Raw genomic sequence first — 23,063 nt, 5'->3', positions numbered from 1 at the left:
TGAGCACATACTGATTCTTAATAAATCAATTTTAGGAAGTATTTATGGTAGTTGGGGTTCTAGATCTTCCCACACACTTATGTTTTTATTGGATTTCTTCCCACCATGACAGGAAATGTTCCTCACCAGGGCCAATAATGTCTGTGATAACGCTTCCTTTCTAGAGGGAGAATTAGCTGCCTCGTTCTTCTCACTCCCTTGGGTTTCCGTTTTGTTTTTGTTTTCTGACTGTGGCGAAGTCTTTTCATACCTGACGACTTTAAAACACAGTTCTCATTAAAACCATGCCTGTTGTCAAGCCTGTCAGTTGATACTTGGTTTACCTCCACCCCAATTTGTTCTGAATGTTCTCCACACCCACGGCAGAGCTGAGCTGTCACCCAGAGGCTCGCCTTCCCTGTCGTCTCAGAAAGCCTCTGCTTTTGACAGAGATTGATTCTCTGTGTTCTGGTCCTGACAGCTTTCTGTCTAGGTTTATACACTCACACTTGACTGGCAGTTCCGGGGCTAAAAAGAACTTCCCCTCCAAGTCTTTCGTAGTATTTCTGCCACAGGAGTTGTGAATGTCACTGTGGGCGACACACTGAGGACGTTGGCAGTAAAGAACACGGGGTCCCTTCCCCAGGGAGCTTCCTGCTAGTACAGCACCCTGGTTTCTAGCCTTTCTCTCAGTCTCTGTTCTCTAATGTGGTCATTCTGCGGGTCCACACTCAGCAGGCTTCCTAGGCTTCTCCTGTGGGTATAGTGGGCGCCTCAGCCTCCCATAGACGTAGCTGGCCTGTCTCCACCAGACCTTGGCGTCTCTGTCCACACCTCAACTTGTAGATTGTCAGATGACCACTGTGTTTTCTGGTCATCACCAGTAAGTGTGACCCATATGCTCTGCGTCTCGCTGAGAAGCCTCCCAAGTGGCGGGCTGTTCCCTGTTTAGTAGAAGCCTCGTAGAGAGATGGGGTGAGACGGAAGCAGACAAGCTGAGTACAGCTGAGAAGGGCAAAGGGCTCCAAGAGTGTGACAGGACATGAGGTAGAGCAGGAGAATGAGCTCTTCCTTGAGCAAGTGACATTGCCTCGGAGACCTGGGAAGGACACAGGAGTCAGGTGGGGACAAGGCAGGGGAGATAGCAGCCTCCTTTCCCGCAGTCAGAACAACTTGGAGGAGCTAGTTTGAAGGGAAAGGGCCCTGAGTTCAGCCTGGGACTTGTAAGACATCCAGGTGAAAGTAACCCATGGGGTGGTTGAAGGACCAAAATGGTAGGGAAGTGGAGAGTGGGCTGGGGATCAATGGCATATGGCAGGCAACATCACCAGGCCAGAGAAACTTGGGTGAGAAGAGTCACAGCTCGCAGCAGGTGAAGACCAAGTGGAGGCGGGGGCCTGAGAGCAGGAGCCATTAACAAAGTCAGGGAAGGCCAGGACGGCAGCAGGCGGCAGTGAGGAGACTGGCCTGGAAAGTGCAGTTAGGTGCAAGGGCAGAGTGAGTCGGGAAGCTCATGGCGAGCGAGTTGACGAAGTCTGGCTGCCTCAGGGAGGAAGCAGAGAGGCTGGTAGCTGCCAGGGTGAGAGGGCTTTCTTAGTGCTAAGTTGGCAACGATTTGAGCAGCCAGAGCAGTGGACGATGGACGATGCTGGGAAATCCAAAGCTTTTCCTTCATCGTACATGAATACTCTGGAGTGATCCCAGAAAGAGGAGCTTCTGGAGGCACGGGCAGAAAGGGGTTGTCACTGGGCGAAAGATCCTGAGCTCTAGCATGCTATAGGAAGAGTACAGGAGATGGGTGGGAGCAGAGGGCTTGATGGGGGACAGCCCCCTGGAGATGTCTATACATTGACCTCCTGCGCCACTTATAATGTGACTACCCATTCCCAGGCAGCTTGGACAGTTCTAGATTCTTACTCAGCCAGCATCTGATTCTGCTATTGTAGCAGTTGCATGACGGTTAGAGAAATCACAGCTCCCTGTCCTACGTCTGCTGTGCCACTGTTTTTTTTTTTCCTTTTTTTTTACCAGAGCACTGCTCAGCTCTGGCTTATGGTGGTGCAGGGGATTGAACCTGGGACTTTGGAGCCTCAGGCATGAGATTCTGTTTGCATAACCATTATGCTATCTACCCCTGCCCTTCCTTTTTTTTTTTTTTTTTAAACTATTTTTAAAGTATTTTATTTATTTTATTTTTGAGAGAAAAAGACACAGAGAGAAACACCAGAGCACTGCTCAGCTCTGGCTTATGGTGGTTCGGGGGATTGAACCTGGGACTTCGGAGCCTTAGGCATGACAATCTCTTTGCAGAACAATTATGCTATCAACCCCCTCCCAAAGAATATTTTCTCTTTTTAATTTTTTTTTCTCTTTTTAATTTTTTAATGATTTTTTTTTTTTTAAATCAGAGCACTGCTCAGCTCTGGCTGGCGGTGGTACAAGGGGTTGAACCTGAGACTTTGGAGCCTCAGTCAGAGCCTCTTTGCATAACCATTATGCTATCTACCTCTGCCCTTGGAGCCTCAGGCATGAGAGTCTCTTTGCTACCTCTGCCCTGTGCCACTGTTTCTGCCACGCTGTGTGAGAAAGACCTTGGAAACAGACCCAGGGAGCTTGGGGGGGGGGGGGGCTGTTTCATGCGTTCCTATATCCCTACAGTGGTGACTTGCCCTTTCTCGATTTCTAGGCCTTTTCTGATGCCATTAAAAAGTGGCAGGAACTATCGCCAGAAACTAGTGGAAAGAGGAAAAAGAGAAAAGAAATGAATCAGTATTCTTACATCGATTTCAAATTTGAACAAGGTAACGAATGGCGAGTGCTGGATGTGGCTGGCAGTATAGGAATTCCAGAACCCATCCCTCCCTTCAGTCTGGGGGCCCTCCAGGTAGAGCACACATGTTACATGCACAAGGACCCCAGTTCAAGCCCCTGGTCCTCACCTGCAGTGAAGCAGTGCTGCAAGTGTCTCTCTGTGTCTCCCCCTTCCCTCTCAATGTGTCTATCCAAAATGGAAAAACCAAATTCAAAATAAAATGAAAAGGTCTGATTGGTCAAACTAAGTGACTGAAGGTCAGATGACCACATTCATTGATGGGGAAAAACAGCCACTTGTGATGAACACCTCAGGAAAGGCAGGACTAGGAGGCATCTCAGCTGGCTGGCCTCCACAGAAAGCCTGTAGTCCACATCACACTTAGGGGCGAGGCCCTCTTCCATTCAGATGGGGCCAAACCCTGTTTCCTTACATGTCAGTGTGTTGAAACATACCAGGAAAAAAGAAAGAAAGAAAAAAAGAAAGACCTTGAAAAAATCATGTTGAGTGAAATAAGTCAGAAACAGAAGGATGAATATGGGATGATCTCACTCTCAGGCCGAAGTTGAAAAACAAGATTAGAAAAGAAAACACAAGTCGAACCTGAAATGGAATTGACGTATTGCACCAAAGTAAAAGACTCTGGGGTGGGTGGGTGGGTGGGGAGAATACAGGTCCATGAAGGATGATAAATGACATAGTGGGGGTTGTATTGTTAAATGGGAATCTGGGGAATGTTATGCATGTACAAACTATTGTATTTACTGTTGAATGTAAAACATTAATTCCCCAATAAAGAAATAAATCATTTTAAAAAAAAAGACAAAGAAACATATCAGGAGACGATAATGTCTGATCCGGGTTCCTGTCACACGAGTTTACATGGTCCTCTCTCTTCCAGGAAACAAAAAAATAGAAAAAAGGATGTTCTTTCTGGAGAATAAACGGCGGCATTGCAGGTACTACGACCGGCGTGCTCTCCTGCCGGCCGTGCAGCAGGAGCAGGAGTTCTACGAGCAGAAAGTCAAGGAGATGGCGGAGGTAAGGGCCTGTGCTGGAGCTAGGGCGGCGCGTGTGTCCCTGCCCTATGCCCATGTTGCTCAGGCGTGCTGGGGCTGACTAGACTATAAAGCTTTTACAGGAAAAACAAACAGCCAAGTGGTGGCACTCTGGGTTGAGCACATAGTACTAAGTGCAAGGACCTGCACAGAGTCCGGGTTTGAGCCCCAGCTTCCCACCTGTGGGGGTGGGGGGGATGTAGCTTCACAAGTGGTGAAGCAGGTCAGCAGGTGTCTTTCTCTGTCCCTTTCTATCTCCCCCTCTGCTCTCAGTTTCTCTTTGACCTATCCAATAAAATGAAAAAAATAGCCGCCAGGAGCAGTGGATTTGTAGTGCTGGCAGGAAGCCCCAGCAATAACTGAAGGAAAAATAAAAATAAATAAAGGAAAACAAACAGGGCTAGGTGGTAGTGCACCTGGTTGAGCACACATGTTACAGTGCACAAGGACCCGGGTTCTCCCCACCTGCAGGGGAGAAGATGCTTCATGAGAGGTGAGGCAGTGTTACAGGTGTCTCTCTTTCTCTCTCCCTCTCCATTTCTCCCTTTCTCTCCGTTTATCTGTCTCTATCCAATACATAATAAACAAGTTATTTAAAGGAAGAAAAGCAAGCAGCCTCAGAAGTGGGTCAGTACAGGAGCACCAGAATTACATGCCTGAGGTCATTCGTCCAGTCCCAGCATCTACCAGAGAACTGCTCTGGCTCTTTCTCACTCTTGACTTCATTAAATAAGCAAAATGTTTCATGGCAATATGAGTGAAGATCATTTTTATGAGTCAGATTCAAGGGAGAATTTTATTTGGCACTTCCTAGACATAAGTTTCACCTCCCTCAACCACTAACAGAAAGACCAGAGAGATGTCAGTTCTCTAATCCTCCCAAGTATATTGTCAGATGCACACCTTAGCTGGGCTGAGGTCAGGTCTGTCTCATGGTCGCGCAGGGATTGAGCCTGGGGTCTGGGGCATTGAGCGTTCTCCTTAGTCCTCCCACATATTTTCTGGTTCTTCCATGGTTTCCTTTTTTTTTTTTTTTTTTTTTTTGACAAAGCACTGCTCAGCTCTGGCTTGTGATAGTGTGGTGGAGGATCGAACCTGGGACTTTGGAGCCTCAGGCAGGAGAGTCCATTCACATAACCATTGTGCTATCTACCCTCCGCCTCCCCCCCCTTTTTTTTTAACTTTAGCTTTCTGATAGATTTTTTTTTTACTTACTCTCTAAGAGTTACCTGAGTTAAATTAAGAGATGGCTCTTAGTAGCAAAGTTCTTGTGGTTTTATGGAAAGAGATTCTGAGTGGTGAGTTTGCTAAAGTTTGTCTGCTTCTTTGTTGTTGCCATTGTCCTCAGCATGAAGACTTCCTGCTTGCCCTACAGATGAATGAAGAACAGTACCAGAAGGTAGTCTGCCACCTCAGCTGATCTATTCTGGGCGTTCCTATGGGCTGTTGTATCCTGTGTATTTGTTTTGTGGGGTTTGTTAACGTTCTTGCAGTGCCAAAGCATGCCCGAGAATTCAGAGAAAAAGATGGCGCACTGGGCAGCCTCATCCACTGTGAGTTCTTTCCTCGTGCCACACCCCTTGCCATTTGGACAAGTGAATTCCTGTGTGACCTGTTGACTGCTTCATTCTGCCAGGGTGCAGTCAAGCCGTGAGCCAGTGTAGTCACTCTTGCTAGCAGACTGGGGCAGCACCGAAGACAGGAGAAGGGTAGACCCGTTCCTGATGTACAACACTAAAATCCAAGGGCTACACGCTTAGAGAATGAACGGTGTGCCTCAACTAGCACCTCAAGGCACAAGTCAGAAGAGGTTTATCTGGCTCAGAGCCAGAAGGGTTCAGGACAGTGCCCATTCCCTCAGGAGCTTCTCTGGCATTGTCAAGTCACTCCCTGCTGTTAATGAGCAGAATACATTTCCTGGTGTAGTCGCTGAGGTTGTCCCTTCATCAGTGGTAGCTGCCCTGGAAGATGGGAGTGTGAACTGGGCCAAAGCCTCCTCATGCTCTCGTCTTGATGAGAAGAGCAGAGTCCAGCCTTGGATCCTTTCTGGACAGTGTCCCTTCTGCCATTTGTCCCCAAACCTTAGTCTTGCTAGCATCTGATCACAGGTTAACACCAGTGGTTCTGTGGCACCGTGGCACTTGGCTTGGAGAATGCTCATGGACTCAGAAACCAAAGTGACCCTTTCACTGTCTGCCAAGGTCAGAGTGGATTCCACCAAAGACAGCTCTTGACTGGTCCCTCCTAGAGATTGCTGTTTACCTCCACGTGTGGCTTGGGGGTGTGAACTGTGACCGCCCACTATCTCGAGTAGAGAGAGTTTCACATGTGATTCTGACGCCCTGCAGGATGGCCAACTGATTGAGTGCCGCTGCTGCTACGGAGAGTTTCCATTTGAGGAGTTGACACAGTGCGCAGACGCCCACTTGTTCTGCAAAGAGTGCCTCATCAGATATGCCCAAGAGGCTGTCTTTGGATCTGGAAAGGTAAGAACTAGGTTCTACGTCCCTGCGTAGAATGTGTCTGGATCAGGAGACATTCATCAGTGAGTGCGAAGGCCCAATGGAAGTGCTTCCTGGAATGAGCAGAAACTGCTCAGCCTGCTTACATGTGCCCTTCCCAGGCAGTCCGGCGTTGTCGCTGTGTGGTTCCAAGCACAACCTTCTCCTCGGAGTCAGAGGCCACAGCCACACAGCTCTGCACTGCAGCACCAAGGGCCCGCCTTGCTCGGCTCCTGTTCATGGGGAAAGCTAAGGGCCACCTTGCTGCCTGTTGGGACATGTGGCAGTGCATGTTCTCTCTCTCTCTCTCTCTCTCTCTAATAAAATTCACAGGGGCTTTGTCCTTGGATTAAAAGGATAACTGTTGGGAACACACTGGCACACCAGAAGAGTGCACATGTTACTGTGCACAAGAACTGGGCTTCAACCTCCTAGTCCCCACCTAAGGAGTAGGCTTCACAGTGAAGCAGTGCTGTGGGTGTCTCTCTCTTCCTTTCTGTCTGCCCTCAAGTTATCTCTGTGTCACTCAAAACCATTTCAGTAGGTGCCTGGGGAGACAGCATGGGGGGCTCTGCAAAAGTCTCTCCTGCCTGAGGCTCTGAAATCCCAAGTTCAGTCCTCAGCACCACCATACCCAGAGCTGAGCAGGGCTCTGGTCTCATCTCTTTCTCTCCCTCTCTTTCATTAAAAATAAAGAAAATATTTTTTAAAAATCTAAATGGGAGTTGGCAAGAGCGCAGCGGGTTAAGCGCACGTGGCGCAAAGTGCAAGGACTGGCGTAAGGATCCCGGTTTGAGCCTCCGGCTCCCCACCTGCCGGGGAGTCACTTCACAGGCAGTGAAGTAGGTCTGCAGGTGTCTCTCTCTCCCCCTCTGTCTTCCCCTTCTCTGTCCATTTCTCTCTGTCCTATCCAACAGCGACAACATCAATAACAACAATAAAAACAAGGGCAACAAAAGGAAAAATAAATACTTAAATTTTTTTTTTTTAATCTAAATAGGAAGGAAAGAAACTAGCCACCAGGAGCAGCGGATTTATTGAGCATGCACTGAGCCTCAGTGATAACCTTGGTGGCAAGGTGGTGGCGCACCTAGCACTCACAGTACAGTGCGCAAGGACCCAGGTTCAAGCCCCCATTCCCCACCTACAGGGGAAAAGCCTCACGAGTGGTGAAGCAGGGCTGCAGGTGTCTCTCTGTCTCTCTCCCTGTCTTTCCTCCCCTCACAATTTCTCTTTCTCTATGCAAAAATAAATAAATAAAAATTGAGAAAAATATATAATTCCGAGTAAAACGGATAAGCATTTTAACATCAGGTAATATTTTTCTTTCCAAAGTCAGTTTCTCCTGCCACCAACAAAACCCAACATGAGAAGAAGTTTGGTTTTGTCTTAGCAAACATTTAAAACCCCAGACTGATTAAAAAAAAAAAAAAAAACCAACCAGTGATAAATCACTTGGTATCATTTTCCTAAAGGCATTTGTGGTTCAGGACTCAGTAGCTGTTGTGAGCAGAGTAGTTGTGGTCAGCCGAACCTCCACTCCTGACCTCCAGGATGTCCTTATCTGGTCCCCCCAGCCCGTGACTGTGTTAGCCAACAGAGCATTGAAGTTGCTGAACACATGACCTTCAGCTAGACTTTAGAGGGGTTGTCCAGGCAGGCCCTAAACATGAACAGGAGGGCATGTCAGTATGTGACACAAGAAGGCCCAGAAGGGGGTCTCCCCCCTCCCACCACTCACCTCTGCCATCCCAGGGGTCTAGATCTCCAGGGTTGCTAGAGTTTACTCCTGCTTCTCAAAACTGTCTCTTTCCGACTGAGTCGTGGCCTTCCTCCCCCACATTGCTGAGCCATCTCCCCTTCCACTTCAGGACCTCATACTTCAGAGTCCGGTGCTTAATCCACCATGCCGCCTCCTCCCACTTCCTATCTGTGGTTATTGCGAGGTGGGGCAGCAGAGGCCCTCCAACAGTGCCGAAGGAGGTCTTGTGTTTGGGGCTCATAATATCCTGTTGTCTGGTGCGTGGTTTCGTAGAGAAGAGGGCCTGAGATGCCTTTACCATCTTGGCTCTGTGCTCTGAACCGCAGGTGCAGGTTTTTCTTTTTTCTCTATTAATTCTGGCTCTGGCTTCCTCACCGCAGTCCGAACTCAGCTGCATGGAAGGGAGCTGCACCTGCTCATTCCCCACCAGCGAGCTGGAGAAAGTGCTTCCACAGACCATCCTGTATAAGTACTACGAGCGGAAGGCGGAGGAGGAGGTGGCCGCAGCCTATGCTGACGAACTTGTCAGGTGAGCGCAGAGCTGGAGTGTGGCTCCTTCTCTAGTGGGAGGCTGGCCCAGATTCTCCTGTGAGAATAGCCTGAGGGCCAGGCAGCGACTCACCCAGCTGAATACACATTACCATGTGCAAGGACACTGGGTTCAAGCCCCCAAGTCACCCACCTGCAGTGGAGAAGCTTCACAAGTAGAGGAACAGAGCTGCAGGGTGTTGTTTCTGTTGATTCGTTGGTTGGTTGGTTGGTTGGTTGGTTGGTTGGTTTTACCAGAGCCCTGCTTAGCTCTAGTTTACAGTGGTGTGGGGGGATGAATCTGGGACCTCAGAGCCTCAGGCATGAAAGTGTCTATGTTAGCACCCTCATCCTGTCTCTCTTCCTCTTTCCTCTATCTCTGCCCTACCCTCTCAGTTTCTCTTCTGTCTCTATCCAACAAATAGATGAAATATATATGAAATGAAAGTGTGTCTTCAAGACTTCCGGTGTCTTGTTGAAGACAAAGTCTGCACTTCAGACTTGCCTTCAGTCCTGGGCCTCAGCTGGCATCCAGGTGCAGACTTTGCACATTGGGTGGGAGGCAGAGTGACACACACAGGCCCCGAGTCTCAGGAGGCCGCTGGAGCATGGTGAGTGGTTCATCCAGGGGTGGTGCCTGGAGTGGGCCTGTGCTTCCGAGAGAGAACCCACACTGAGAGCCTGAGCAGCTAGAGTGGCTGGTGAGGCCCCTTCTCCGAGTGACCAGCTACCAGGAGCCAGCTCTGACGTTGCCTCTCTGAGCCATGACCCACTGCTGTCCTGCCCTAGGTGCCCCTCCTGTAGCTTCCCTGCCCTGCTGGACAGCGACGTGAAGAGATTCAGCTGCCCCAATCCTCGATGCCGAAAGGTAAGGAGGCTTGTGGCTTGCTAGGTTTCTGTTTGAACCGTCAGGTGGGCTGCTCAACCAGGTGCCTGCTGGTATTTGTGTGCCAGCCTGTGAGGAGGCTTAAGGTTCTTGTCCTGAAAGCAGGTGGCGTTGAGTGTGTGGTGCTGTCTAGAGAAGGGGACTCCTTGCGGGACTCAGGTGGGCTGCTCTGGACCCGCTTGACTCCATCTTTGTACAGGGTGGGTGCTCGCTGCGAATGCCAAGGGGTCTTCCGCTCCCGCTGTACGCCGGTCCTTGCGCTCCGCACTGCGTGCACTTAACCTAGTGTGCTACTGCCCGGCACCCACGTCTGGAGTTCTAACAAGTATTGGCATCACTAGACAAGTGTGATTGAAGCCCCCGCCCCTTTTTAACCACAATTGAAAAGAAAATGGGGCTAGGGGATGCTTCACAAACAGTGAAGCAGTGCTGCAGGCATGTGTCTCTCTTTCTCCCCCTACCTCCCTTCTTTCCTTTCTATCTCCCTTTCCATCTCAGTTTCTCTCCCTCATTAAATAAATGAGTAAGTAAAACATTAAACAGGAAGAAGGTCAGGGGAGAGAGCCCGGCAACAATGCACAGGTTCCATCTTGGGTACCACCATGTGCCCAGGCTGAGCAGTGCTCTGGTGTCCGTCTGCCCCACCCCATTAAAAATAAACTTCGGGTTTTTAAATAGAGAAAGTATATGGTTCACCATTCTCTCTGCAAAGATGGACTTGTCCCAGCAAGTGTGAAGTCAGCCTGTTGTGACTCCTCAGGTTTGACTTAGTTCCAGCAACACGACCTAACTGACAGATCACAGAACAAAGCTGGCCGAGGGAGGGACAGCGGGAGTAGACCGCTGATGCTGAGATCTCTGGGGATTAGGGGGCAGGATGTGGAGTCACCCCAGGGAGTGCTTGGGGTGACTCACCTCTGTTGGGACCTGCCCAGTTGGCACTGAGGCTTGAGCATGGCCGCCTTTCCCTGCTGGCACCCGACTGCTCTGCTGCCTTCCTCGGCCACCAGCTCTCTGCTTCTCCCATTCCACCCCGTCCTGTGTCACGGCAGCCGGCGAGCTGCAGTCCAGGCCCTAGGTCCACACTGTGCGAGCTAAGCATTGTGTCGCCAGGGCAAGATCTGTGGGCCCCAGTTGGGACTGAGCAGAAAGGATTGTGGGAGGAAAGGTCAGTTCTGTTCCAGATATACTGGTACTGGATCTGCTCGTGCTGCCCAGGGCCCGGCACACAGTAGGCCCTCAGTCACCACAGAGGACCTAGGGCCTGGGGCCAGGGACCCCAGAAGAGCTCACAGCAGGAGGGAGGTTTGGGAGTGGGAGGAAGAAGTCACCTGTCCCTCGGTGGAGACTCTGAAGGAGTCACGCGGATGCCGCCCAGCTCACCACAAGTGCTGCTGGGTCTGTGGGTGACCGCACTCATTCAGCCCCCCCAACCACCCCCACCACCCCCCCACTGAGGAAAACTGTGGGAACCCGAGGCCAGGACCATGCTCTGGACACGTGCCACTAGGGGGCGCTGGTGCTCCATGCAGAGCTTTCTCCTGGGCATCTTGGAAGTGTGTGTGTCAGCAAAAACGCCATCTCGTGAGCAGAATGGCACAGGGCCAGAGCACACTGCCCGCCCGCGCAGTCAGAGCTGTGGGTGTCCACAGGGCTCGGGCCATCGCCTTGTCACTTGCACACTGTCCCTGTGACGTGCTCTCCCTTCAGCAAGTTGGTGGGGTCCAGCAGTTCTTAAGGAGCCAATTCTGCCTCAACTCCGGCTGGATCTCCGGGGACTCCTCTCTCTGAGATGAGGCGCCCTTAACCCTTGAAGAGGAGGAAGGCTCGAGTGCGGAAACACCGCTGCAGTCCCTGCAGACAAGGCAGTGTCTCTGATGTCTCTGTTTTCCCAGCAGCTGGGTGCTTCTTCCCCTGCTCACCCTGGGTGTTCTCTTGATAAAGGGCCCAGCACTTGCTTTCCAGCGCACTGCCTCACAAGTGAATTAGAAGTGTCTGGGGCTGCCGTGGGGGGGCGGGGGCAGGCTATTGGAAATGTTGCTTCTGGAATCTTTCTCCTAGGCTTTAAGTTTCCCTGGTGATTAGCTTTTCACAGCTGTGACTTAGCAGAGCTTTCCACAGGGGTGGGTGGATGGGTGGGTGAGCCCCAGAGGGAGGGGCATGGGGTCTCTGGCCCCAGTTGGCACTGAGGCTTGAGCATGGCCGCCTTTCCCTGCTGGCATCCGATTGCTCTGCTGCCTTCCTCGGCCGCCAGCTCTCTGCTTTGCTCCCTCTCCACCCCGTCCTGTGTCATGGCAGCCGGTGAACTGCAGCCCAGGCCCCAGGTCCACACTGCAGGCAAAGCAGTCTTGTCTCCAGGGCAGTATCCGTGGTACGGTACCCAGCAGCTGGTGCCAGCTCAGGGACCTCGGGGACAGGCACAGCAGGCACTGCCAAGTCCTGGCTGGACGGCTGGCTAACACTGATTGATCTCAAACTGGAGGAAGCTTGATCCTGTTCTCGTCACTAGGGAGGACCTTGACCACGGCAGCGGCATTGGCCAGACCAGAGGCTGGGTAGCAGAGGAGGGAAGCCCCAGCCAAGGGTTCCCTAACTGGCCAGGGGTCGCACACCCCTGCTTCTCAGCTGCTGGCCGACAGAGCCCGAGCATCCTGAATCCCAGGGCCACAGTAGGGTGCAGACCTGGTGGGCGGGGCACCTGGCACAACCCCCAGGGCCCAGTGGCCCTGCTGCACCCCTGTGAGTTGGGTACTGAGTTGTGAGGTGGGTTACCTCAACCCCAAGCCCTGTGTGGGTCCCTCCACGGCTCCGAGACCTAACTCAGCTTTTTTGGTTTTGTCTTGGGGGTGGTGCTTTTCTCAGACAGGGAGAGACAAGCAGCAGCACTGCTCTGGGGAGCCCGGTGGTACACACAGTGCTGAGCCTGGGTGTTGCACATGTTAGGCACGCATGCCCCCAGATGAGCTCTCCCCAGCCCCTGGCTTCTCACTGCTTTCAGCTTCCTTGTTTCACCGTCTTCGTGGCCCCGTTTCTCACAGGCGTCCCAACCCTGGAGGGTTTAGGTGGTGTGACCTCTCTCCCTGTTGTATGAGCACTTGGGCCCTGGGGCAGAGGAGGGTCCAGTGGTGCCTGTGTGCTGGGAGATAGACAGCCCCCCCCCATCCCCGGCCTCCCAGGGAAGGTCAGATAAGTACATAGCTGTCTCCCCAAAATAGGGAAGGGGTGTGCACACAGTAACGGAAGGCCAGAGGTCTCCTGTATACCAGTGCTGAGTGGCGGGAATGGGACACAGGGTGCTGCGACCTCGGGCCATGTGGATATGACCCTTCACCCCGTGCTTGGGGCAGTACTTCTGCTGGGCTCCTGTAGGAGCTTGGTGTGTGGGGACTTCCTCTGAAGACAGTCCTGTCAAGTGATGGTGCGTGGTGACCCAGTGTGGTGGGGACATGGGGCTCCGCCCCTCACGCCTCCTTTCTGCTGCCAGGAGGGCCCTCCTGAGACTGCCCACAGCCGCACCCTCCCCTCTGCCCACCCAGAGTCCCCAGTGGGGGACTGGGGTCTGACAGGTCGTGAGGCGCTCACTCCAGTTCCGGCTGTGGGGTGGCAGTGAGGGCACGGGGCCGAGTGGTGCTGGGGGAGAAGAATGGCTTCTGGAGAGGACCTGCTCCCAGTTGGTGAGATCTGCCACCCCCAGAGCCTGGAGACCCTGAGGGCAGGGCGGTGGGGACCCCAGCAGGGAGCCAGTGACTCCCCACCATGTACAGGGTTGTTCCGCCCACCGGCGTGTCCCAGGTGCTGAGGCTGCCATCCTCCCCCCCCCCAACCTCGGTCTCTGCTGAAGCGTGTTGTCTCTGGTGCCTGCACAGACAAGCTGGCTCTCTGCCTGGCCCTCTCGGGGTTCAATGGTCGTTCACAGGGCCCTCAGGAAGCCTGCACAGGAACGCCACTGCTCTTCCTGGAAGCCACGTCCTGCTTGCTTGGCACCTTTGACATTTTGTTAAAATAACTTAATGGCATTATTCGCCAGTGGCTTCATCAGAGGAAGAGCTACATTTTGATTCAGAGTCTTCTGAAACCCCTCAAGAGTTGCTATCCGCAGAACTGCCCGCCTACCTCCTTTGTGTTTTCCCATAAGGGTGTGTTGGGGGCTGCGTGTCAGCTCACTGTGCGGCTACCCCATCAAGTGTCCTTGACAAAGGAGCATGCCTCATTCCCTCTCTGCATTCTGGGCACAGAGCTCTGCAGGGCTTCCAGCCTTCCAGGTAGAGGGGACAGGGTTGCCATGGTGACAACACAAGCTTGTGAACCCCGGAGGCCCCAAGGGGGGGCTGTGTCTGTCAGGGAGGAAGAGTGGGGGCTGGCACTGCCTGGCAGGATCACTCCTGTTTGCTGTTGATTGTCGGGTTCAAGGTCGCTTTCCAGTCCCCGGAGGGCCTTTATCCCCCAGCATCTCCCTGACTGAGACAAAAGCACAGTGGACAGGGAGGGTGGGTGGCCATCACCTCTGTTGTGCCCAGAGGCCCTCAGAAAGCAAGTATCTACTTCTGGGGCCAGTGCACTGTTCCGTCGGGGCCACCACCCAAGCCGGAGCCCCCGCAAACCCCACACAGCAGAGGAGCCAGCCCACTGGGCCAGGAGGAGGAGTGGGCAGGTGGGGTCTGGGAGGAGGCCCGGGACATCTGTCTTTGCACCTATGACAGGCGGGATGCAGGAAGTGTCCAGTAGAGCTCTTACCATGGGGGTCTCCCTGCTCCGCTCCCCAGGGCTGCACACAGCTGGCAGGTTGGCTTCAGGCACCCGAGGCCAGGATAAGAAGTGGCTCTAAGAGTCCTGTTTCTTGCAGCTGTAGCTAAAATATTTGCAAAGGAAACCTTGACCGTCACTTGGGATTTGCCTCGTGGTTGTACAGGAAGGAAAAGAGAGTAGATGGAGTGTCGGCCTAGACTGGCCGCAAAAAAGTGGTCATGAAACACTTGTGATGGGCACGGGAGGCCACTGTATCATCTCCTTTGGATAGATTTCAGTTTGTGTGATCTTGTTAAGATAAAGAAAGATCAATGCTACAGCAAGGAGCTTCCTCAGGTGCTTTGGCAGCTCCCCTGTGCTGCTGGGGTTTGAACCTAGCCCTCCAGCATGACACACCACATGCCCTACCCAGCTAGCTATCTCTCCAACCTTAAAATGAGAGCTTTGGAACCAGCTGTCTGCTGTTCCTCCATTGCTGCTCTTGGGACCTGGGCAGACCCTGTGTCAGGTGCTCTCCTGCCCTCGGTCATTTATACCAGGAGGAAAACATCCACGGCTCTGCAGGGCGGTCACAGGACTAGTCATCTTAGAGGCGTCGTGAGTGTGGTTTCTCAGTGCAGGATTCTCCGTGGAAGTGTCTGAGACCCGATGTTGGAAAGCTGACTCCAGCTCCCCCGAAGGACTCGCCATGGGTGGAGACATGATGTCCCCTGGAAAATGATGGCCGGGCCCTGTCTGAAGGGACCCTCCCTATCAAGGCCAGAAGAGAAAGCGGATGACCTTTGCAGCCTCCTTCCACACAGAGGTTGGTTGCTAGAATATTGAGAGTTTCTAGCAGGTGTTGGGTCTGATTTTCCAAAGAGAAACAGGCCAGAGGAGATCTTCTCGGGTCAGATCCTGGTGGCCTTAAAAGTACTTAACCACAAGATCCCATCTCCATCTTGGCGTTTTCAGAAGCTCACCCTGAGAAGCTGGTCCACACTCCCACCGAGAGAGACAGAGACAGACAGACAGGGCTTTGACTCCCTCTGAGTGCCGGGACCCTCTTTCCAGACTGGTGGCTTCTGGGTGGGCGCGGATATCAGCCCCCATCCCATGGACCCCCTTTCCCTTCCCTGTTCCCTCTGCTCCTCCCCATGAAGACCTGGGGAGAAGGGGCTGTGTGCCCTTGTGCATCCTGGCACTCCTTCCCATTTCCTCTAAACGTGTGAGTCTCTCCCTCTGCCTGGGCTCCTCGTGGACTGGCACAGGGCTGCTGGGCCAGAGGTTATGGCCCACCCCGCCCCAGGGTCAAGCAGGCCACATGGTGCAGTGCTAGGGGTGGCAGGATCAGAAAACACTCTGCCAGAGGAGGTCCTGGTTCTGCAGGGTCTTGGGGGAGGGTGGGTTGGAGGGCAGGGGAGGTGTGAGCCTGCCTGGACAGTGTGACAGCAGAGGGGCCGTGCAGCCGGGGGGGGGGGGGGGCAGAGCCATGGGCATTGGCCCGCAGGGCATGCTCTCCTGAGGGCTGGATTGTGGAGGTGGGTGCTCACACAGGACTTCAGGCTCCCCACATCCTGCCCAGCCCTTGAGTGCTTGAAATCCGGATGGAGACGTGGAGATGTGGAGCCAGTTCCCCCACCCGCTTACAGGACTTGTTTTCTGGCTCAGAGCGGGTTGGATAAGCTCAGCTCTCTCATTCCAACGCACTTCATTTTCCTCCCGGAGCTGGCAGAGCCGCCCGCTTCCGGCTCTTGCAGTGAGCCTGGCTCTTGCCACTTGGAGCCTGCTGCTCAGCACTGGGGTGCGGTGAGACTTCTTTCTCTGGAGCTTTACAACACCACAGCCCCTCTGCAGAGCACCACCCCCCTGCTGGTCTGTGGGGACAGATGTGGTTGTCTGTCTCCTAGCTGCCTTGTTAGAGCCAGGCTGCCCTGCCAAACCACAGCAGATGACACTTTCCGCTCTGTCATCTCCTCCTGGCTGTTGGGCAGGCGCTTCGCTTTTCTGCCATAAAAGGGCACGTGCCCGGCAGGGACACTGAACCAGCTGGGCACCTCCTGGCGGACGCATGGGCTCAGGGCTCCAGCCTGTCAGTCATGGGCTCCCGGTGGCTTTGTCTGGTACTGGGGACAGTGTGAGCCGCCCCTTCTCTGAGCAGATAGAGGAAGGGCCTCCAGCTCCCGCCCATGGCTGCTGAGGCCTCGGGTTCAGGGGGTGCTCTCCAGCCTCCACGAATCCCTGGTGACCCGTTAGCACCCAGTTTGACCTAGTTAGTTTAGGGGCAAGCCCCGAAAGCCCTGACTAAGCCCTAAGGCTAAGGTCTTGCTCACGGGTGTGTGTCAGTGGTTACCAGCAGGGGCCCTGACAATGACTGGAAGGGTGTTGAGAGTCTGGGCAGAAGGAAGCACACAGTGATCTGGGCAGCGTTGAGAGCTCTGCCCGGACTGTGAAGTCCCTGCCCCACCAACCTGCAAAGGAACCGGGCAGAGCTTTGGGGGGGTGGGGGGGTCAGGTTCTCGATAGAGCCAAGCACTCACGTCCATGGCTTCTGCCTGCCTCCCTTGAAGGTTTTCCTGTTAAAAAAAAAAAAATCAGTGAGATTTGTCATGTCACTTAAGCCTCCCCTCCCCCAAAGCACACATCTGGCTTCTTAGCAGATGCTGGAGCTGAGCCGAGCACATTCCTGAGGGAGTAAGACTCAGAGTCAGCTGCTGACCTGGCAATGTGGAGGGCAGCTAGGCTTTTCTTTCTTTTTATTTATTTATTTATTTTAAAAAGGAGACATTAACAAAACCATAGGATAAGAGGGATACAACTCCACACAATTCCCACCACCAGATCTCCGTATCCCATCCCCTCCCCTGACAGCTTTCCTATTCTTTATCGCTCTGGGAGCATGGACCCAAGGTCATTGTGGGGTGCAGAAGGTGGAAGGTCTGGCTTCTGTAATTGCTTCCCCGCTGAACATGGGCGTTGACTGGTCGATCCATACTCCCAGCCTGCAGCTAGGCTTTTCAAGGTTGGCTGGGATTACCCCAGAGGCCCGGTGCCCACAGAAGGTGCTGGGCCCACTGGCTCTGCATCAGAAGTCACTCCTTAACCGAGCAAGCAAGGGCATCACTGAAAAGCGGCTCGGTCTAAGTGACTGAGCCCTGGATGGCATCCTCACAGCCTAGTGGGCAGAGTAGTTGCAGACACCAGGTGGGAAGTCACACAGTTGTTGCAAAGCGTGGCCTTTCTGCATTCCTCTTCTGGTAGTGAGGATCTCGCCCCCAGAGAACTAGTTGCTAGTTTTTTGCTGATGAATCACTTCCAAGCCAAGCCCTGTAAACCTCCCTCTCCTTGTGGAAACCTCGCAAGGCCCTGCTGCTTTCTGGTCAGGACCAGCAGCAAGTCTCCCCATACAAGACAGCTGCTAATTCTTACTCAGTGTAGTTTCTGCGAGACTGACTTCCCACGCCCGTGGCCTCCTTCTGAACCTGGCCACCGCCTCCATCCATCAGTGTCCTATCAGCCAGCCTGCTCACTTCCTAATTTGGTCACTGTGCGCTCCGGGCAGCCTTGCCTGACTTAGGAAAACACAGCGCAGGGAGGAGCTCCAAGGCAGCAGGGGCATTTCCTCTTGTCAGGGGCCCCACCGCAGTGTGGCCTCTCGCTTCCTCTGAAAGAGAGGAAGTGCTCCTCCCCAGCTTCCATCTCTGAGCCAGGCCTATGCGGCCAGCTTCTCCCTGGCTGCTATCACTGCTCCATCCCCAATACAGCCCTGCTGGTATCCTAGGATTTCCGCCTCCCCCTCGACAGGTCAGCAGGGCCTCCCCTCGCCAGGGGGCAAGCTGGCTTCCTGAACCAGAGCTTCACAGCCCAGCTGCTCAGCCCTGTGTCACAGTAACTGTCGGCCACCTTGCCGATAGTCATGCCCCTGACCCGGTGAGGTCTCGTTTAGACAACAGGCAGCCAGCAGATCCTGTGGTCTGCCAAGCCCTAGCACGCCCTATGGCACACAGCTGCGCCAGCGTGGAGATGCCTCCAGGAAAGGGCCGAGGGGCAGCCACAGGGACTCGCACTGGGGGACAAGCTGAGGGGTGGGGGCAAGCAAGGGGTGTGCACCCAGTCCTCTCGAAACCGTCCGAGCGGAAGGATGCCCTTTGGTTTGTCTCTACAGGAACTTGAAGGGTGGTCCTCAGTACACCTCCACATAGATTACGCTGTGCATTGGTGTTTCTGGGTCCCAATCCAGACTGGTTATGTCACCCTGATGATGAGAAACATTTGGGTGTTTCTTTAATCTCCCCAGTAGGGGAGAGGCCCGAGAAAGAGCTGGGTGCCAGTACCCTAACACAGAGGGAGGTGGCACTTCAGTGCTGGGGAGATGTGACATTGTACCCCTGACTCAACATCTGTTTTATAAAACGTTTCTCCAATAAAAATTAAACTTGAAAAGAATAGATGGGATTTTTCAAAATGGGTTTGAGTGTTTTCAAGCCTGCGGTCATTTCTCCAGACCTGTGGTGGGGGCTGATCCCCAGATCCTAGTGGAAAGAGCTGCAGCCTGGTGACTTTGCCTCCCTTGGGCTTTGGGCAGCTCTCCGTTACTATGGTTCACGCCGCTTCCTCCTGCTTCCTTCCCACACGCCGTTTGAGTAACACGGGTGGGCTCCAGTTCCCATGGGCAGTGCTGCGACAGTTACTTGTCTGGTTTGGGTTGTGACACCGTCAGATGAGGCTGTCCCTTCCTGGGATGTAAGGCACTTCCCTGTGGGCTCCGGGGAGCAGTGACAGGCCCGTTGCCATGGCACCTACTCCCAACAAGCCCGTCAGAGGGCTGTCAGTGCTTTTCAGGCACCACTGGCAAGCCTGCCCACTGTCACGACTCCAGTAGCAGAGAGTGTGCCTTGTGAGGCCGATCAGATAGCGGGGATGGGGCAGCGGCTGTTCCGACGTGGCCTTCTGTCACGTGGGTACGCAGAGGCATGTCTGAGAGATGCCGAGGGCTTCCCAGCACTGGCATTCCCCACGCACTTGCCCCTCGCCCAGGACCCCCCTTGGTCCTCCTTTTCGTCCTACAGTGAGCCTGGGCTGGGGAAATAGTTCTCAAACCCACTCGCCTTGTCCTCCCAGCACCACCTGTGCCCCCCTCCCCAGCTCTCCGTGACTGCTTTTGACCTTGACCCACCCCTGGTGCACACTGCGGCCTCCAGCCACAGGCCCTGTATATTGATGGCCTGGAGCAACCCCGCCAGCAGCCGCCAGCACCAGCACGAGTGTTGGTCCTCACTGCTCAGCACCAGGAGTGGGAAGCAGAGCAGGATGTGGGGGAAGGTTGGAACAATAAAGCGCAGCTGATGGGGGTGGGGGCTTCCTGTTAGGGTATAGGGGGGTCCTCGCCGTGCCAGCTGCAGAGCCACCACACCTGCTGGGGGGCCAGGAGAGATTTTCCCAGTGGCTGCCCAGGCTGACAGTCTGCTCAGGGCTAGAGAAGGACCTTCTCATTTCCAGACACCCTGAGTCCTCGCTCCAGAAGCAGCTGTGTGTGTCAGCCCGGGGAGACTCGGTCAGTGGCCAGAGAGGGGCCTCTGTGTGCAGGCTCAGCCCTTCCCGTCAGCCTCTGCCCTGGGTCCAGCCCCTGTGTGAGAGGGAGGCTTCCCAGCGTGCATCTGGGGTACTAAGAGACGCACACTTGCAGAAGCAGTGTGCAGAGAATAACCCCAGCTGTGAGGGCCTGGGCAGGGCTCAGGTCAGAGAAACTGGGGCGCCACCCTTAGAGCCAGGGGTCCTACCCATGGGGGCCAGGCAGCTACCAGGGAAGCTCCTGAATTGGGCATGAGCTCTGAGCGAGCGGGGCTGCTCTGTTGGCTCAGGGGACAGTAGCACTCTATGCCAGGTGGTCTCCTCACAGCCACCCAGCTCCTGATGCCACCAGCTATGTCTCCTAGAGGGGTGGTGAGAGATGGCCCGGAGCTGGTCAGGGTCCACTGAGGCAGCCTCCCGAGGCCTGCAGCCTCTGGTTTTGCATTCCAAATTGTCTGACACCACAGCCCTGGAAGTTGATTTCTCACACTTTGGAAACGCGTGGAAAACGCAGGAGAAAGGGAAAGCCTCTTTGAAATAACATTTTTACTTGTGAAGAAGCACAAAGCTTAGTAAGAGTAGGTTTGTGGAAGGGATGACTGAGCCTTTACCGTGCTGGTCTGAGAGGCTCTGCTGCCCACCCTCACCCCCCCACAAACAGGGCTGGAGTGGAGTGCGTTGGATGAGTCAGGCTTGTCACATCACCTCTTAAAGCAGTAAAGAACATGGGGGACGGGCAAGCCCCCAGTAGTGCACCTGGGGCTTGTGCCGGGCGCTTTCATATTGTGGGCTTGACTGCTTTCCATGATGCGGGGAGGCCATGGCGAACGCTGCGTATCTAAGCCCTGTGTATCAAAGCACTTGAGGTGCTTTGAACTTTTGTTTTTTTCTTTTCCCTGAGTCAGTCGCCATCTGAACTCGGGCTCTTCAAACAAGCTTTGAAAAGCTCATCGCTCTGCATAGCAGTTAGAAGCCCTTGCCAGACTTGAGCAAAAGCAGCCATTCTGTTGATAAGGAAATGAAGTAGTATGAGAATTGCCCAGTGCTGGCGTCATCAGCAAAATTATATAAGGATAAACCTACTAGTACCAGGAAACAGCTCTGCAAGATGCAGGACACACGAGGGCAAGAAGGCAGAGTTGTGTTGGGTGGGGGACTTCTCTGTTAAAGACGTGTTGGATTTTCTGGGGTGAAACAGACTTCTGGCGGAGGCTTGAAGCCAGAGGAGTGTCTTCTCTTCCTCTCTCCCTTCTGCATTTCTTGGCAAAACAAGACACTTGGGGGGTTTGTTTCTTTTCTTTCATCAGTGTCAACATTTGTGAAAAAGAAAACTCCTGGACAGAATTGGGGTACAGCTGGGAGCCTTGCCCTGACTTGATCTGTCTGGAAGGAACCATCTGCAACTCTGTGCACGTGCTCTCTCCCTCCTTCCCCTCTCTTTCTCTCTCTCATTTCTAGATGTGTGAAAGTGTTGCCCTGACTTCACTGACCGTCTGCTTGGTGTCCAGAGTTAGAAGACTAATCATTGCTAGGAACAGCTTTTGGTTTCACATAAGTCTGCTTTTAGCAGCTATAGGAAAGGCTGCAGTCCTCAGGGACCAGCTGCAGGAACCTGGGACTTGGGGCAGGAACCTCACCCATTAGGATTACTCTCCTGATTGTCCCAGAAGGTTCGGCAGCCCTGGATTCTCAGATCCTGCTCCTTTGATCCCGAGTGCTCCCTCCATCTGCTGGCTCTCAAGTTGTGGCAGGGTCTGCTTATAACTGAGAGAATCAGTCAGGTATTGTTAGGTGTTTTCTCTCAGCACTCGGAACTTTGCTTTGTAAGCTCTGCGTTCCTCTGTGGCTCCAGTCACCTTTGGCTTCATTTGCAAACTCCAGTATTTCCCATCAGGCCCAAGTACAGTAAAGAGCTGGGGCCAGGAGGGGATCCTGCCAGGGAAAAGGGAGAAGCACCCTAGGGCACTGCTGGGGTGTAGTGTAAGAATCCTGGCATCCTCCAAGGGCACACCAACTCCGCCTTGCCTCCCTTGAGGGGCTCTAGTGCTCAGGGAGGGTGGGTGTTAGCCCACCTCTGACCCTTAGTCAAGAGATAGTGCAGACATGAGACTGTTTTACTGCCCTTCATTCCTCGCCAAGGCGCCACTTAATTTCCCTGGTTGGTTTATTTTTGAACCTATAGTTTCTGACAGACTCACTCGGCTATGGTGATGACGCCAGCCAGAGTAATTGAGCTTCTCAGTTGTCTCTTCAGATCAGTAAACTGTACTGCAACAAATATCTCTGCCTACAGAAGCTTTGTTGACCAGGTTCCCAAACCTAACTGTCTTAGCTCAAGCTGCCAGAAAGATTCCCTTAGATGAGGAAGTGAAGCAGAGGCTGAGCTGGGTCAGACTGCTGGCAGATTCAGTAGGGAGAACTTGGGTGTGGGGAGCTTCCTGGGGTGCTGGAATCAGCAGGCTCTGGCTCTCCAGGATCCAGAGGCCCCCACCCCAGTGACATCATACTGGAGGTTAGGATTTCAACACAGGACATTTCAGGGCACAAACAGTTGCTCCAAAGCACCAGCTCAGAATTTTAAGCAGTTGTTGATTTTTTTTTCTTCAAAATTTATTTATTTATGAGATCAAGGAGGAGAGAGAACCAAAGCATCACTCTGGCACACGCTATGCCAGGGATTGAACTTGAGCCCTCACACTTGAGAGTCCAACACTTGATCCATGGCTCCGACACCCAGGTTGGGGTGGCTGCCATTCTGCCCAAGCTGACTAGCTTGGATAAAGACATGCAAGCCCTGTCAGTGACCCGGCCTGTTTTTGTTTGTTTGTTTGTTTGTTTTGCCTCCAGGGTTATCACTGGGGCTTGGTACCTGCACATAGAATCTACTGCTCCTGGAAGCCATTTTTCCCATTTTTTTGTTGCCCTTGTTATTGTTGTTGGCCAGCCTGTATTTTTTTTTTAATCTTTATTTATTGGATAGAGACAGCCAGAAATCAAGAGGGAAGTGGGTGATAGAGAAGCAGAGAGACACCTGCAGCACTGCTTCACCACTCGCAAAGCTTTCCCCTGCAGGTAGGGACCAGGGGCTCTAACCCAGGCCCTTGCACATTATAATACATGTGCTAAACCAGGTGCACCACCACCCGGCCCCCTTTTTTTCTTTTATAAAAAGGAAACACTGACAAAACTGTAGGATAAGAGGGGTACAACTCCACACAATTCCCACTACTAGAACTGCGTA

General features: G+C 53.4%; 1 protein-coding gene and 1 long non-coding RNA gene across 4 annotated transcripts in view; one reads left to right on the top strand and one right to left on the bottom strand.

Annotated features, from left to right (window-relative positions):
- LOC132533124 (uncharacterized) overlaps positions 1-23,063 on the bottom strand; it is a 215,632-nt gene that overhangs the window by 55,661 nt on the left and 136,908 nt on the right. The window lies entirely within an intron of this gene.
- RNF216 (ring finger protein 216) overlaps positions 1-23,063 on the top strand; it is a 72,880-nt gene that overhangs the window by 20,614 nt on the left and 29,203 nt on the right. For all 3 annotated transcript variants that reach the window (XM_007525050.3, XM_060173253.1, XM_060173254.1), the window contains 6 exons: positions 2,666-2,780; positions 3,693-3,832; positions 5,198-5,248; positions 6,198-6,335; positions 8,493-8,641; positions 9,430-9,508. In XM_007525050.3, the coding sequence (XP_007525112.1) occupies positions 2,666-2,780; positions 3,693-3,832; positions 5,198-5,248; positions 6,198-6,335; positions 8,493-8,641; positions 9,430-9,508 (672 nt within the window). The remainder of the gene's footprint in view (positions 1-2,665; positions 2,781-3,692; positions 3,833-5,197; positions 5,249-6,197; positions 6,336-8,492; positions 8,642-9,429; positions 9,509-23,063) is intronic.

Source organism: Erinaceus europaeus, chromosome 15 (genome assembly GCF_950295315.1).
Source record: "Erinaceus europaeus chromosome 15, mEriEur2.1, whole genome shotgun sequence".
NCBI classification, from domain to species: domain Eukaryota; kingdom Metazoa; phylum Chordata; class Mammalia; order Eulipotyphla; family Erinaceidae; genus Erinaceus; species Erinaceus europaeus.
The sequence above is the reverse complement of the archived record's forward strand: the minus strand, read 5'-3'. Positions and strand labels throughout refer to the sequence as shown.